Source organism: Zingiber officinale, chromosome 1A (assembly GCF_018446385.1).
Source record: "Zingiber officinale cultivar Zhangliang chromosome 1A, Zo_v1.1, whole genome shotgun sequence".
Lineage (NCBI taxonomy): Eukaryota > Viridiplantae > Streptophyta > Magnoliopsida > Zingiberales > Zingiberaceae > Zingiber > Zingiber officinale.
This window is the reverse complement of record NC_055987.1, coordinates 184,026,216-184,042,796: the sequence shown is the minus strand read 5'-3', so window position 1 is coordinate 184,042,796 and position 16,581 is coordinate 184,026,216. Positions and strand designations below refer to the sequence as shown.

Genomic DNA, 16,581 nt, shown 5'->3' with positions numbered 1-16,581 from the left:
TGTTGCATGCTCTAATAAGTTATTTAGATTCTTAAGAAATCTTTTACTGTTACATCGTTATTCCAGAGGCAATGGTAAACGTATTTGTTGCATGATCTCATAAGTTATAATTTTGTTTTTTTAGAATAAAATATAATATCAGTTATCCTGAACGATCCCTTCCGACAAGAATAAATTATAGTGAGTATTTTGTTCTAGTATAATGGTCCTGTGCATGAAAAGTTGAGGTTAGACATTCCTTGCATCAACTTTCTGTATACCTCGCTGAACAAGCATCTCCCTTTTGGATCCTGTCGGGTTGTTGATGCATTTTTGTCTGTGTTTTAAAAGTTTGGGATAATTTTTAAATAGGAAATTACAAATAAAATGTTATTTTTATTTTTCAATAAGAATTGATGTGAATGGGCGTCCATCAGTGGAAGCCCAATAAGAACGGAGAGGCCCGGATTTCCGTGGGCTGGACCGATCGTCTTCGGTGTTTCCTGGTTAACTTTTATTCCCACTTCCCAGTAAGAACCGAGAGTCTTTTAAAGAGAGCGGGCGAAGAAGAGGAATGGCGGAGGGCGGCTTGGAAGAGTGGCTGCCCCTTTTCCAGATTTTCCTCGACTCCGCCGCCGCCGACGGCGACGCCTCCCTCTGGCTCCGAAATCACCGCAGAAGCGGACAGCACCCTACCACCGCTTTTCTTTCTCTCCTCCTCTCCGCCGCCCCCTCCCTCCATCTCCCGTCGGCCATCTTCCTCCAAACCCTCCCCCAATCCCTCCAATCCCGCGTCCTCTCCTTCCTCGCCGTGCACCACCGCCTCTTCCCTCGCTCCCGCCTCCGTTCCCTCGCCGCCCGCGTCCTTGACTACTCCGGCCCCGCCCTCGGGCCGGCATTTTGGGCCCGCAAGGCCGCCCAGCACCTGCTCGACTCCGTGTCCTTTTCGACTCCCGTTCCCTCTTCTGGGGAGGAGAACGACGACGGCATATATGCCTTGCCGGAGTGGCTCAAAGATCCCGTATTTGCTTCCGATCCTCTTCTCACATGGCTTCCTATCGCCCCCGGTTTGCTGCCAAAGACAACCGATCGATCGATATCGATCGCTGTTGAAACCCAAGCAATGGACTTGGTCACCGATCGAGAAGATGCTCGGGAAAGTTCTGGATCCGCGACGTACTCTTCTCCTCTTCCTCCTCCTCTGACGACGAAGATTGTTCTCAGCCCTAGATTAATCGAGCGTGTCTTATCTCTGAAAGAAAATCTGTTGGCCTCGGAGGCGCCGGCGGAAGTCATTCGCCTGGCCGAACTAATCCGTCAACTCTGCTCGGAATCCGGAAACGGAAGCCACCTCGCAATTCTCGACCTTCTCGAGCCATGGGAAACCCTAGACGAGACCGCATCGCTTCTCCTCTCCAGTCTCTCCGGCGAGCATGTCTTGAACTTTACAGGATGGCACGCCCACCTTCTCTGCTCCATCCTCCTACCCAAGTTTCTCTTCCTCCAGCAGCCGCCGTCAAGATTGCTCCTTTCCTCCACCATCCAATTCTGCCGGCTTCATCCGGTGGCAGCAGTGGAAGCTCTCCTCTTCCCGTTGGCGCTCCGGAAGGAAGGACTCAATGCTGCTCTCTGCGACGTGCTCGCGCGAGTCGTCAAAGAATGCTTGCATCCCGTGCACGCTTCCTCCGCATGCCAGAGACTGCTCTCCGCCAACGCCATGGATAGAAACCCCGTGCTGCTGGCTCGCCACCGGGAGTCGATACGCGACGAGGTGGTGTGGACGGAGTCCATGTTCGTGCTGTTTCAGCATATCCTGAATCAAAAGGTTAGTTTGCCTCCTGATTCTGTAGATTGTCTTGCGTCCGCCATCGATGAGAAGGCAAGCGAGTTCTCAGGGTCTCTCAAGTTTGGGAACCTCATGCTCTGCTTTGTAACCAAATGCGACGGCGCTTTGAAGCACAAGACTTTGTTGGAGAAAGCTGCTGGAAGGACACAGACTTTTGTGACCAAATCAATTCTGTCTAAGTTGAATGTTATGTAGAAGTAGATTTCGATAACTATTTTGTTAACCTTTTGAGTCTCTAAGGATTCCTTTTAAAATAATTCTAAATTCTAAGTATTATTATATTAAAATAGTTTTTACATCAAAAATATTTAAATTTGGTTAAAATCATTCTAAAATATTAGTTGTGAAAGTTTGAAAAGTGATGGAGGTAGGGATGAGCTTAATTCGGTTAATTTGATTTAAATTGTGTATAAATTATTTTTATTATTATTTTAAATAAATTTAGTTAACTGAATTAATTAATTTAATTAATTTAGTTTTAGTAAAATTTTGATTTAATTCGATTAGTTAATATTAAATTAATTTTTGATTAATTCAGTTAATTTATGGATCGAATTAATTTGAATGCTTATAGATGTGCCTAGTGTTCATCATATATGTGCCTCAGGTTCATCATATATTAATCTATATCGATTTTCATATCCGTGAGCTCGACAAGTTTAGGGGTACCACAGTTAGCAGATCTACCTGTTTTTGAAAAGTGACGACTGCTTTTTCATTTTTTTTTTTTAATAAGAGAACAGGCCAATGAAATCCTTTGGGCGTTCCTAAGTAAAATGGAAACGGATTCTGAAATTAGAAGAATGAATAAACGAACTCGTTTCCCAGGCGCGGGGAAACGGGTACGTGTTATAAATTTAGTGGGCTGGGAAAGAATGTCCCCATTTCCACACAAATTTCTTGGTCGGGAAAGGAGGAGCGTTCGCGAGCGGAGCAATGGCGATCCGATGCCTCTCACCGCCTTTCTCTCTTCCTTCGACCACGGTACGCCCTAGTCTACCTGATCACTGTAGATTTTCGAACATCTTTCTCTCCCACTCTCCCCGGCTGTGCCGCAAAACCCTCGCCTCCAAAGGTTCTAATCAGCCATCGAGGAACGGACGCCGCTCGATCGCTGCAAGAGAGGAAGATCCAGTGATCCGTTCGCTGGGAAAAACCATGGTGTCGGCTGAGAAAGATCGCATCTTTACTGAAGTCGCAACAGATGCTGATGATGGTACCTTCTTTTGATCCTTTTGCAGAAATTGGCGAGATGTAAATCTTCATTACCGCAAGTATTTAAGTTGATATTTCTACTATACTTTATTTTTGTGATGAACAGATGCAGATTATGGAGTTGTTAGCATTCACCATGTTGGTGTGCTCTGTGAGAACCTTGAGAGGTCACTTGCATTTTACAAGGATCTTCTCGGTAGGTCTCTTGTCCTGTTGAGCAATTTAAGCAAACTCATTCAAGAAAAATGGTTTTGACAAGTTATATTCTAACTCAGGTCTGGAGATTAATGAAGCAAGGCCGCATGATAAGCTTCCATACAGAGGGGCATGGCTCTGGGTGGGTTCTGAGATGATTCATTTGATGGAGCTCCCAAACCCTGATCCCTTGACTGGCCGACCGGAGCATGGTGGCCGAGATCGCCATGCTTGTATCGCAATTCGAGATGTTATGAAGCTTAAAGCAATTTTTGACAAAGCTGGTACGTATTTAATGGTGTCGTGTTTCAGCTCTAACCTAGCTTTTGTTGTTCCTTGCATTTTCAAATGTACAGAAATAGAAGGTTAGGAAAAGCATGAACAATATAGCCCAGTTGATATTTGTAGTTATTTGAACAAATTGAGTTTGGCTCTAACCTCAATTTGTTCTTGTACCAACCTGATGATTCTGATTTGAACATACCATATACAGTGCCTGGTTAGTGGTGGGGGTGCTACATGCTTAGATCACTATACAAAATATTTTCATTAAAATAGATTTCAGCCCTAAAAGCATCCTTGGTGTTTGTCCCCTAATGAAGATGTTTTGGCACTCAAAATTATTAAGTGGACCATCCCAGCTGGGCGGCCAGGTAAGTCACGGCCTCCTAACCACGATTGGCTAGGCTGGTTGCGGCCTCTGGCCACAATTTCACAGCTAGGCTGGGCATGATCTAGCCGCAAATTTCACGAGGTCATGACTGGTGGCTGCAATTTTGTAGCCTGGCCGCAACCGACAGACAGGCACGGCCTATTGCTGCGGCCGGAGGCGTGACCGACAATTGTAGCATTGTGGCTATTAGTAGCTTTTTAAAATTATTTTATATTTGAAATGAGAGGAGTATTTTCGAAAAGGAGAGTGATTTTGAATTCGGAGCAGCCTCACAGGACTATGAATTCTGCAGATCTTTAATGCTCACTGTTTTGTGAATTTAAAGCAGCCACACAAGACTATGAATTCTGCAGATCTTTCACGCTCACAGAATACTCTCTGGTTTCAGGTATCAGCTATACTCTCAGTCGATCAGGAAGGCCAGCAATTTTTGCACGAGATCCCGACGGAAACGCACTGGAGTTCACACAAGTTTGATTAAATGGGCAATATCTCGTTTACCATAAGAAAATTTTTACATAGCATTATGTGAATCTGGCTCTACTAGTTACTACATGTAGTGATGTCTTCCACTACTAAGTGGCAAATCTATTGGGTTCAAGTTCATATCTGTTAGTTGATCGAATAGAAAAGTTAGTAATTGAAGCAATAGTTCTGGTTTACTGGCCACTCTGCTGTCCCTCAATTATATTGGAATGCAGAATCAAAGGAATGAAATTTCATGTTAAATTTCAACTGAATTATTGACACAGAGGCATCACAAGCACTTTGATCACTTTTATAGAGAGAGAATAATCATCCATCATAAAAGATCGCCTGGGTGTTTTTTTCATCTTCTAACGAAAAACAATAGTTTGAAAACTTGCTAAAATTATCAAGTCTGAGGCTATAAATGAATCAAACCTTCTTAATAATTTATTTATATTCCTTCCATACATATAAAATAAATCAATTTAAATAATTTATTAAATTAAATAAATAAATATAAATATGTATATTTAATTTATTAATATTCATGAATAATGTATTAAATAAATAAAATATTAGTTAAATAAATAAAAAAATATTACAAAATGAATAAATAAATTTAAATTATCAAATTCGAACTAATAAACTTAAACTATAAAAATTTCAAACAAACAAATAAATTTGAATGTAAATTCAATAACATTAAAAGAACCAAGCTTAAATCAAATTTACATTAAACTTAAACTCATAAAAAAGATCAAACTAAACTTAAACAACCATTTCAACATCTCTGAATTCATTTTAAGCTAAACTCAATTATCTTATCAAATAAATTTTAATTATCTTATCAAATAGTTTGAACACCATGAAATTCTTGACTTGGCTTGTTTATTACCCTACCCAATTCAACACTTTTTAATCCAAACAAATGAAAACAAGTCACAAAATTCTTTATTGCTCTTGATAAAATTCTTTATTTAAACCCCATTATCGTTTTATTTTATTTTTTAAATGGTAAAACCGGAAAGTTCACTATTATTCTTTTGTTGATAACAAAATCTTGTCATGCCAGCATAATTCCATAGAAACATTGATACCTATAAATAAAAAATAAAACAGACATTAACTAAATATAAGATTGACATCTATGAATTAAAAATAAGCTAAAAAACTAACATAGACAAACGTACAACAAAAGTTCCATATACAATTCTTTTATAATCAATTCAACCACCAAAATATGTTAGTAAAGGAGAGATCTTGTTATCAATTGCACAAGAAAAGCCATTTCCATTGTTATCTGTAGAGCAAACTCCCTCATTGTAGCTAAGCTCTAATACGGGCACACTTCTGTCCATTGCAGTCCTAAACTTGCAAAGAGCAAGGATTGTTAGAAACATTATTTTGTAAAAAAAAACAACATTAATGAAGTAAAATATGAAACAATTGCCTATAATATAGCAATTAAAATATCGACCTCTAAAGTCTAAACTATACAAATAATAATCAAATACAATTTCATGGCTTGAACAAGCAAAGGAAATAGACAAATCAGCATATTGAACAAACAAACAATTCTTTTACCTTTTTTACCAATTAATAGAGAAAAGGCGAAAAATCAAACTTATATCATATCATCATCATAATATGTACAAAGCATTAATTAATCATTTTTATTAGATGAAACAAGTAAATAATAATAAGTACACAATCAATATCGAGGAACTCTCCTTTCAAGGAGGCCATTTTAGGTGGTGAAATGGGCTCTCCTTTCAATCATCTAATACCAAGTTGGGCAGTACCTTTATTAGCACTAGATTGGAATGTATCTTCAAGAACATGGAAGCTATTCTGTCAAATTCGACAAGCCAATCCTTTTAAAGGCATGCGACTGTTTTTCAAACAACCATGATCCAATTAAATTTGGGAACAAGTGGAAACACATAGAAGGGATTTTGAATTTGATAGCCACTAAGTGAACGGTCAACACTTGAGCAAACAATGTTACTTTTTTGGAAATTAAAAGTCAGGAAGATTAAGAGCACATCTGAATAAAACAATTACAAATTCCCACAAAAGATAAAAAGCAGATCTGACATAAAGCAACTGCATATTGGGAATGATCTAGTAGCATAGTTGGATTCTATCACAAATACTTTTACAAGTCACGTTTCTGAACTGATAGGGATTGATACTGCACCCCTATCAACTAATGGTGCATACAGATAATCTACAGAACTTGTAAATTTGGTTGCATCTTTCAATGTGGTTCTGAGGGCTATAAAGATGCTCGGAAAGTTGAATATCCTGGTCCAAACAGCTTGAATGTTGTAGTTTTTCGAAGCTATATAATCAAACATGACATTGTGTAGATTTCCAAAAAAATTCTATTTGAGCACTTTAGAGATAGAAGATTGAACTATAACCTTCTAGCTTTAATCGTCAAAAAGGAGTCTGCAAATTGAAGAAATAATTTTATATCCATTGTACTCTAACATAACACAATTAAGATGATTTCTAAAATCCAAGATACCATATTGCAATCTCACAAAGGGGTAGACAAGCCCTTTTCAGTTTGCCTTTAAAAAATTGACAGGTACATGTGATTGTTTTTAAGTTCTATTGTTCCCCGTGTTCTTGAAAAATCAGATTTTATTTTCCTTGCTATTTATGAAAGGTCTTCGTTGTGAAACAAGTTCAGTATTAGCAAACTGGTTTGAGAAACTAGTAGTCATAGATTGGGAAAACTAGTTTTTATTAGTCATTGACTTGTAGTTATTCTAGTAGCAAAGATCTGAAAATCCTATACAATTCAATTCCAAATAAAAATATTATCAAAGCCACCAACATACAAAAACTAGTATTTCAAACCCCAGTTCATTCGCAGCTGCTCTGAAAGCAAGCTTCAGAGCAGCTGCAACATGACCAAGGCAAAGATCACAAGCGTACATGGCAAAGATCACTAGTGTAGAGAGATTTCAATTAATCAAACAAGGCAACAATGGATACTTTCAACAGCATGGAATCTCCATACAATTCCTGAAGCAATGGATACCATCAGAAATGCACTAACGATGCTGCCAAAGGGCATGTGGACTTTCCCACATACAGGAGCTGTAGAATGAATAATGGACTAAATACAAGCAAAGCAATATCTATCCATCCAGTGCTGCAAAGCATACATCATGAACAGATGTGATAGCCTTAGCTTGGCTTGACCCTAAGTGGCCATAGGACAAATGCAGGCATGTTAACAACATAAAAAATGGACTGAGATGGTGGTCTTTGGGTGTAGGGTTCTACATGTGAAGCAAGTCAAGTTCAATGTAAGATTTCAATGTTGGTAGCAATGACCATAGGGTTTGAAAAGAGGAGCAACAAGCATGGAGGGCATGGCAGTTTTGGAAGGAAGAGACCACAAGGAAGAGTTCTTCATACGGTTTACGACATCGAGAGTGACAATAGTGTTTCTTGGTATAGGGTTTGAAGCGAGGAACAATGCACATGTAAGAGAGTTCAAGAGGAAGAGATCGCATTTGGCATAGGGTTTCTCATATTTATGCTCTGTTTACTCCAAAGCACGGATGAGGAAAGGAAAGTAATCCTCGGAGGAAGAGAAGAGAAAAGGTGAAGAAAACCCTTAGAGGAAGGTGAATACATACGACGTAATTTTGTAAATAAAAAAAAGTACATGCGCCATTTTTTAGGTACATGGTATAATTTTGTGAGTTAAAAATAGTACATGAGTCATTTTTTTATATATGGTGTGTCATTTTTTTTCCGTCCACTGCTTTCCATCTGATTTTGAGGTGATCAATTTTGGTTCCAAAACTATTCGTTGATAGATTATGTTTCTCTTCCCTCTAAAAATTTTAATAAAGTATTTTTTTTTAGGGTGAAAACTTTTCCAGAAACTTTTCCTTAATTTTGCTTTCTGCTCCCCCAAATAAACTTACCATTAGTGTTCCGCATAGGGATCACAAGGTTTGGGGGGTTAGGTGGTAATTCTGATCGATCAGAATAAGTATTTTGGAGATAAGGATAGAAATACCTACTCATTAATTCCTAGTTAACCAAGAATAAAAATTTTGACAGCATAGGTATTCCAGATTAAAATTCAAATGTATTGCAGTTATATCTCTTCAACTCCCGTGAACCAAAAGCACCACAGAAGAAAGCATAACCTTAACAAAATGCAAAAGAGAATAATGTGATTCCTTGTGTGTAATAATTTTAGTAGCAATTTTGATGCTGCAAGAAATTCTTTTTTTTTTAAAGAAATAAGCTGAGGTGGTTCACAATAAAACTTTGTGGTGAAACCATAAAAAAGCATGCTCAATGCAAGATGCTAAGACAGTCAAAGACGTCTTCCATCTTCCATGTACTTCATTTGTGTCATTCTTGCCACTTTTGTGGAGATTAATAGAGTTAAATAAAACATGCAGAGAAAAACATTATGATACCATGAGTAGAAACCATCATGTATGTAGCTCTTCATGCAATCAAACCAGTGTTCCACTTCTTACAAATTCTCATTCAAAAATTTGTGGAGCACATTTGTAGCCATGTATGGGGATGCACATCCATGCACCTGAAAAGGTTGCGACAATTAAAGTTGATCAACGAACCATTAACATACAATCAGAGTTTATTTTGAGCTAATAAGTTTCAGCATTGAGCATAAGCACTGTGTCATTATCGCGATAAGATTGACTGCAAGCTTTTCTTAGACTATCAAAGGAGATAAAATTGCCAAGGAAAAAGATGTAAAATAGAGTGTTTTCTTAGCTCCATGTATGTGCTAGCAAGTACCAGAAGCAATTTGTTTAGTAAATTGGTAAGCAAGAATCAAAATGTACAATCAAGAAGAGGGATGTTCATGGACTTGTTCACAAATACTATGTAGACTTGGTCAAAGCAACCAACTTATAGGGAAATTAGGGACGTCATGGAATAAATATATATATATTTATACACACACACACACACACACACCAAGAGTATGTAAGTAAATATCTACCTTGATACAAATTATACTCACCCGCAAGAAACCTGAAGGGATTTCAATAAAGCCCTGTAGAAGAAGATCAACCTTTTGTAGAATGCAAAAGGGAACGGGTGTAATAACATACAAAAGACCTTTAATCACATCGATAGCTCGCACAATACCTGATCAATCAATTTATAGGTTAGTCACAAAACAGAAACCATAGTCCATTGAAATTCCAACAAATTCCTTAAAGTTGCCTATATAAAGATACAGATTGAAGATTCCTTTTAAAATTGGAAATTGTGTAATATGCAGAAATTTAGTATAGAGCCATGAAGCATTTGAGATATTGCTCATGATTACTTTTCAAATAAATATTTCGCTAATTTTCTAGCATATTCTTCCCACTAGAAGAATATTAGGTGTGATTCGATCACATTTATTTAATATAATAAATCTGGACGCGAAAACTAAATTTGCTACCGTGTGGCCTAGAGGTAATGGGTTCGAGTCTCGGAAACAGCCTCCTGTAAAGTACGGTAAGGTTGCATACAATAGACCCGGGACCTTGTATTGGCGGGAGCTTCGTGCACCAAGTGCCCCTTTTTATGTGAGAAACTAAATTTAATCAAAGATAATGAAAAGAAAATCTGTTATAATGGTCTGCCTACAACATGGAATTTGATGGTTATGTGCAGAATATCAAGTGGGATAAGACTTGGTTGTTGCAGAATACCAAAAGAATGTAGCAGTCTAGCAGAGATATCAGTTGTTAAATAAACAAAAATTTTAATATCAAACAACTACGAGATCATCACAGTGAATCATCACCAATAAAAATGGTTTCCTTTCTTCCAACGACACGAAACAAGTTATAAAGCGAAGCAGAATTTGAATAATACTTCATAAAAACATAGTACTAGAATTCCAACTTTTGGCTCTTCTGTATTTTCTGTCAATCGGAACAAGCACTATTACAGACAATTTCAATGAGACCAAAATCCATAAAATTTGTTGTCTATTCTATTTCTCTCTGTGCTAACAATTTCAGTTAAATAAACCAAAAAGATGCATACACATCTGTTATTTTTTAAAATCGGATATCATCATCATTTTTACAAGAAGGAAGCCATAATGTGCAAGTCTCCCTTGTGATTTAGGAAAGGTTTGTGCATAAAAGCTTCAGTTCAGCAAGTCTACAGGATATTCTATCATCACCTGAATCCAGTGATGAGAATGTTGCACTAAGTATTGGAAAATTAGCTTGCCCCTTTACAACCATGTGTGACAATATTTGGCAAAGCGCACTAAGTTATGAGTTTTTATTTAATAAATGATTTGCATAGAGCATATAGGATTCCTTGTGTATTTTGTAGATTGAGGTATCAAGTTTACATAATGGACTTAATGGATTAAACGTACAGCCATGTGAAATTTCAAGCTTGAGAATGGTAATAAAGCTTGGAGAAGACCCTTTGTGTTGAAACTGTAACCTTTTAGGCTTGTTTGGGAGTAGAAATAATGTAAAGATATGACCAATGTTATGGATACAGGAAAAGTTAAATGGTTGTAAGAACAATTTAAATCATGATCTAGGAACAATGTAAGGCATGTCATGATCTAGGAACAATTTAAATCATGGAAGGGCTCAACTAGGAAAAGAGTAGAAGGTAGCTTAATAGTTGTAAGAAAAACCTAATGCATATTATGTTCATCGCTTGCTCCATTGCCTCATTTAAAGGTGTATTTAATGAATATTGTTGTGATGTTGCACCAGAGACAAATGCAAACCATTTTGTGCTAGCGTGCACATCCTTTCTTCTTGATATTGTTCACATGTGCAATTGCTCTCTGACGGTGTGCCAATCTTTGCTGTTTATGTTCATGAATAAGAATTACAAATGATATGCAGCAAATATTCCTCCATTTTGTTCTATAAGCATGATAAGGGCAAAATTGTCTACATAACTTGCTCAGCCATACTACAAAAAATGTTTAATATTTGACTTCTATAGTGTCTTCAAAAATGTTGAAAAGTTAATTTTGCAGTGCTTTGATTAGTGATGGAAATGGATGCTGGAAAATATTATCCAACACTTACTGATGCAATAGCACAAGTGTTGACAATTTTCAGTAATAGATAAAATAATGTAAAAATTTTATATGCTTGCTGTTGAGAAAATAAATGTTGGCAACACGACTTTGCATGTAGTCCTGATAAGTAACTGAGAGGCAGGAAAATGAGAGAAATAAGACAAGCAGAGCAGCTTATTACCAAGTCCCACACATGGAGGTATCTTAGACTTGGATTTTGCAGGCACATCCGAACTGACAGCCAGGCCAACAATTGTAGCATTAAGACTGTGAAATATTTCACTACTCGGAACCTACAAAAAAAAAAAAAAAAAGAAGACAGCATAAGGAAATGAAGATAGATTACACATGTTTATGGGTTATAAACAAGTTGATTATTCAGTTTATTAGCTACTTAGCTTCAGGATTAAATATTGGAAAAACAAGATACATGTTTGTCTGATACCTGCTGAAGTTTGTATACATGCAACATAAAATCATTGGTTATTAGGAATTAAGCACCCAGGATCCTTTGGACCACAACCCCTGGTCCGTTCCTGGACTAGGGGTCGTTTATAGGTGGAATTTCATGGATCCCACCTGTATAATAGGTGGGGTCCATGAAATTCCACCTATGAGTGATGTGGTCCATCCTCTGGACTGCACTTTGCTGTCCAGAGGATCTGTACGCGGAATTAAGAGGATGACACAAAATCATTAATGAAGTTGCACATTTACAGGATGGTTGATGGATCTCTTCTTCACAAGAACAATATAAATGAAATGCCATAAGGAAAAACAAGGGAAGGCTGTAAATCATAGCTCAAACAAAAAACTGACACAGCTTGAGATATATTGGGGTCACACAAATGATTAGGAAAGAGCATGCATATGAAACTCAAGACAACATGTTAAACCAATCTTAAGTATAAGTTTAGTTAAATCACCTAATGCTTTACTAACCTGACAATGAAGATGAATGACCTTTACTTTTGAAAAAGGAACCACATATGGAGAAACAGCAGCCAGAGCACGAGCAAGCGCTTTATTAGTCAGAATATTCAGGTTGTTGGGGAAGCATTGCTTGAAATAGCCAAAAAGACGCTGGTCTCGCATATGGCGAGCATCTTTCTGAACTAATATACTGCAGGAAAAAAAGAAAATTTGTCACTGTTAAAGCCTTACAGGTGAAGTTGTCCAGCTCTATAGCACACCAACTCAAGCTATAGCCTGGTGTATACCTAAAACTTGGTAGAAAGCATAACTAGATTAATAATCGATTTCAAAATCAAATACAGACAAAAAATGTAGCTAAGTCCAGAAATGACAAATAATCTTCTATTTGCTAAACATTTGGACATCAATGTGTACACGAAGTAGTTTCAGCAGACATAAAGAGTAAGTCAATTGTGAATGATGAAAACTCACGATTCATTTTTAATATTTCGACGTGCTGAATCAAGAACAAGTATAGGAACTTTATGAAGTTCCTGCTGGTTTGCATCCAACCAGAATGTCCCAACTGGTAGATTTTTACTCTGAAGTGAAATGTGTATCTGAACAACTAGAGTAGGAGATATATATCTTAACATTTCAACCAAGAGATCAAAACCAGTGCCTGCATACAACAAAGATCAATGAAGAGTTCCCAGCCAACAAAATAAGTCGCTATTTTCAGAATAAAAACACTTATTTTGCTACTTGAAAAGAGAAAAAAATATCAAGTAACAGCAAATATTTCAAAAATATACCTTTCACCCATCCAGGAGTGTTAATAATCAAAGGCAACACTGTATTTCCAGGATCATTGGGTTCATCCAGCTGATGATACTGCTTGATAAAGTAATCATATAATCTTAACGTAAAATCCAGATATGCTTCCGGATTACTCTTTGAGGAGATGTCGCCCAAGTAGAAAAACCTGAAATTTTATGAATTATTGTGTTGTATAAAATTTTCAATAAAAAATAAAATCACATCAACTTTTGAATGACTTTATACACTATTTTGTTAAAATGAGAAGTTGTAGACTAGAGAGTGGGTTTATAAGACTTAGATGAGGGTACTATAGTTAGATTTAAGCATTTTGGACCAAATATTGAGACAATCAAGTTAATGACCCATTTCTTTCATTTGGGCAGATTGTTATATTTTGGTATTAGAGCAAGGTTTGTCATAGGCATGATGAGCGCCAAACAAGTAATAAAAGGATTAGTCCATCGCATGTTCTAATTAGAAATTATTGCTTGCAGAAGTGGAACCGCCATTAGATTGAGGCTCACATCCCCCATATGAGATGATGGTATCCAATAAGTTAGACTTGTGGCCTTGACAGGGACAAAATCTAGTATGACTAAATTCCAACATTGTCTTATAACTATGTAGAAGTTGCTCATAATTAGTTTGAGATATCTCCATCTTAGGAATCAATAAACTATTTCCAGCCTCAGATATAGAACAAGCAAATAACATGAACAAAGAAGGTGTTTCTTCATCATGAAAAAAGAACACGAGTAACACATTAAGTCATTACTTAATTGAGGGCCTTCCGGCCTTGATTGTAAAAACTTTGAAGGCTGCAATATTTTCATAGAACAGCCAAAGCCTTTGATGTTACTAGATGCTTTTAGATGATGATTTTTTAGTTAAAATCAAAAACATTTGTATCTCTAATTTGTTTTTGTCCTTGAAATGATTGGAATAAGATATTTGAATTAGCTCTTAAAGCTAAATTAATAAATCACTGAGACTTTTTTTTTTAAAAAAAAAAGCGCCAATAAATGAACTTTGAGTAGTCAACCAACTCATGTTAGGAGTATCAGACTAAGCAACCATAGTCAAATTAAATGCTTACCTTTCAGTTTCTCTAATGCATGGATTCATCAAATCTACAAACAAAGAAATAACGTGCTGCTTCATTACCTTTAATTTGAGAAAAATTCCATAATATAAAAAGGAAGTTGGATGAGGAATATTGATACCCGAAATAGTTTCCTTAATAAGAGTGAGAGAGACACATCCAGGAGGAGAGAAATCAGGTTGTCCCACATCTGTATCCAAATAACCAACTCTCCCATACCTGCGATCAAACATTCCCAGTAACATTCAATCTTAAAGCTTTAAGAGAAAGTAAGATGAATCCTAGGGAGGAAATAACCCTTTTTCGCAAGAGTCAAAAGAATGAAAAGAAGTGGGCACCTTGGCAAGAGGGCATTGAGGAGGTAGCGGGAGAAGGTAGACTTGCCGCTATTCTTAGGCCCGCACATGAAGACCACAGGCGGAGGAAAAGAAGCGGAAACTATGCTCTCAGCTGCATGCGCCCAGTCCAACGGAATAATTACCTCCATCTCCGTGCTAGGGCACTCCTGTTCACTCCAACTCCACCCGCCGTCCTGATCTCTCTCTTCGCCGACAAAAGAACACAAGCACGCACGGCACAATCTATCTCACCCGCATACACAACTCACAGCGCAGCTTCTAGTTTCTCAACCTCCACAACCCACGTCTTCCGAGGCAGCAGCCGGCGCCGGGATTCCCCGCTGTTGGCGCTGTTGGGCGACGGAGCCGAAGCGGAACGAGAACCGGAACCCGCAAAACCTGCTAATTAGGTCTGATAGGCCGATTCGACCAAGTGGGTTTTAATGGACCATATGGGTTTAATGGACCGAGTGAGGTCCCCGGTTCAATCGGTCCATCCAATCCGTTTAATAAGGAAATATTTTTTACTTATTTTTATTTTCAGTATCATAAGAATCAATCTATTTTGATCGTCCTGATCTTTCTTTGGTTACGTATATTTTTTTTCTCGAAATTTAACACATAAAATATTATTATGAAATTTGTATTCAAATCTTAGTAAAATTGAATTAATCATTATTTTAAAGATTAATAATCATTCATGATTTTTTTTTTTTGTTAACTTTAGGATGATTTAATGAAAACGCAATGTTTTTGAAAAATAATTTGGCCAGATTCTTCTTCATTTATTTCTTCGAATAAAAAAACAGAAAAATATATCGGCACATAATATTCACGCATATAAATTTGTCCACGGACGATTTTCACACACACACAACTCGCTCAAACGCAGACAAATATATGTATATACATATCACGGACAGTTCGATATTTGCTTCAGCCAATTTAGTCCGCATAATTTTATTTAGGATACGGTGACGGAAGTCAACTAAGCTTAGGTCTTCTCCTCAGGTTCCAGCTCTCTGTTCTCGACCGTAGAGTACCCACGGCTGCAGTCCACCTTGCCGCCGGCGTCAGCTGGGCTTATAAACAGCCCGTAGAACCCTCCGATGACGACAATCATAGCCATCATCCAGACAGCCACCGCTAGCACCGTGGGCATCACCCTCGCCACTCGCCAGGCGAACGCGAGGTTCAGCGCCGCCGACGAGGCCCAGACAGCCGCCTTCAGCCGCTCCCTGGCTTCCGGCGCGCCGTCGGGGCCCATTCTCTCGAACCTCTTGAGGCAGGCGAATAGCAACGCCAAGTCCGAGTAGGCGAACACGATGAAGGCTAGCTCCGACGGGTCGTGGCGCGCGCGGTAGGCGATGCCGGCGGAGTGGAAAACGAGGAAGACGAGGACGGCGGCGGCCAGAAAGCGAGCGAGGCTGCCCTGCGGTGACCATTTCGTCGACCGGGGATGATCACTCGATGACGTTAACATCTCTTCCATGCTTGCACTGGACGATCTCATTCCCACCGACGGCCGGTGGCTCAAAATTTAAACACAGGCCGTGAATTGACTTGGAAGACCGATGACTGAAGTCGTCCCACGAAATTTACACGAAATTAAGATCGACCTCCGCGGAAATTGATGTTCGAACTAGGGAGGCAATTTCACCCTATAGATAATTCGATATCTGATCCGAATGAAAGAGGATATGAAATAATTTTTATACCCGATTATAGTAAATTGATATTCGGATATGGATATTTCGAGTATGGGTATGGAGATGGATGTGGTAAAATAATACTCATACCCTACCCGAAATCCGATATATTTATTTATTTATTTATTTATAAGCCTCATTTTTTATTGGGAAAGAAAAAACTTTAGTCTGTTTTCCGTCTTAGAAAAAAAATTTAGTTTATCTCTTTATCTTATTATCAACACGCATCTCATCT

At 38.0% G+C, this 16,581-nt stretch overlaps 4 protein-coding genes across 6 annotated transcripts; 2 read left to right on the top strand and 2 right to left on the bottom strand.

Moving 5' to 3' along the window:
* The first annotated feature begins 307 nt into the window (after positions 1 to 307).
* On the top strand, positions 308 to 2,048 carry LOC122013218. Its single transcript, XM_042569587.1, has one exon. It carries the CDS (start codon positions 554 to 556, stop codon positions 2,018 to 2,020), a length of 1,467 nt encoding a protein of 488 aa, XP_042425521.1. The 5' UTR covers positions 308 to 553; the 3' UTR covers positions 2,021 to 2,048.
* A 649-nt stretch (positions 2,049 to 2,697) lies between these two features.
* On the top strand, positions 2,698 to 4,570 carry LOC122013201 (uncharacterized protein YwkD-like). The gene is made up of 4 exons (XM_042569586.1): positions 2,698 to 3,041; positions 3,147 to 3,236; positions 3,316 to 3,519; positions 4,297 to 4,570. Exons 1-4 carry the CDS (start codon positions 2,762 to 2,764, stop codon positions 4,383 to 4,385), a joined length of 663 nt encoding a protein of 220 aa, XP_042425520.1. The 5' UTR covers positions 2,698 to 2,761; the 3' UTR covers positions 4,386 to 4,570.
* An 834-nt stretch (positions 4,571 to 5,404) lies between these two features.
* On the bottom strand, positions 5,405 to 15,050 carry LOC122038624 (polynucleotide 5'-hydroxyl-kinase NOL9-like). Of its 3 annotated transcripts, none has more exons than XM_042598451.1 (10): positions 14,638 to 15,050; positions 14,421 to 14,518; positions 14,294 to 14,327; positions 13,191 to 13,360; positions 12,868 to 13,057; positions 12,403 to 12,583; positions 11,642 to 11,753; positions 9,418 to 9,545; positions 8,840 to 8,967; positions 5,405 to 5,746 (listed from the first exon to the last, which is right to left on the bottom strand). In XM_042598451.1, the coding sequence occupies exons 1-9, from the start codon at positions 14,784 to 14,786 to the stop codon at positions 8,899 to 8,901; spliced, it is 1,131 nt and encodes a 376-aa protein (XP_042454385.1). In that variant the 5' UTR covers positions 14,787 to 15,050; the 3' UTR covers positions 5,405 to 5,746; positions 8,840 to 8,898. The 3 variants fall into 3 exon arrangements, with proteins under 3 accessions (XP_042454385.1, XP_042454384.1, XP_042454386.1); XM_042598450.1 differs by having other exon boundaries at positions 5,405 to 5,741; XM_042598452.1 differs by lacking the exon at positions 5,405 to 5,746 and adding an exon at positions 5,871 to 6,830.
* A 385-nt stretch (positions 15,051 to 15,435) lies between these two features.
* Positions 15,436 to 16,189, bottom strand: LOC122013185. The gene has a single exon (XM_042569584.1). It carries the CDS (start codon positions 16,148 to 16,150, stop codon positions 15,632 to 15,634), a length of 519 nt encoding a protein of 172 aa, XP_042425518.1. The 5' UTR covers positions 16,151 to 16,189; the 3' UTR covers positions 15,436 to 15,631.
* Positions 16,190 to 16,581: the final 392 nt, after the last annotated feature.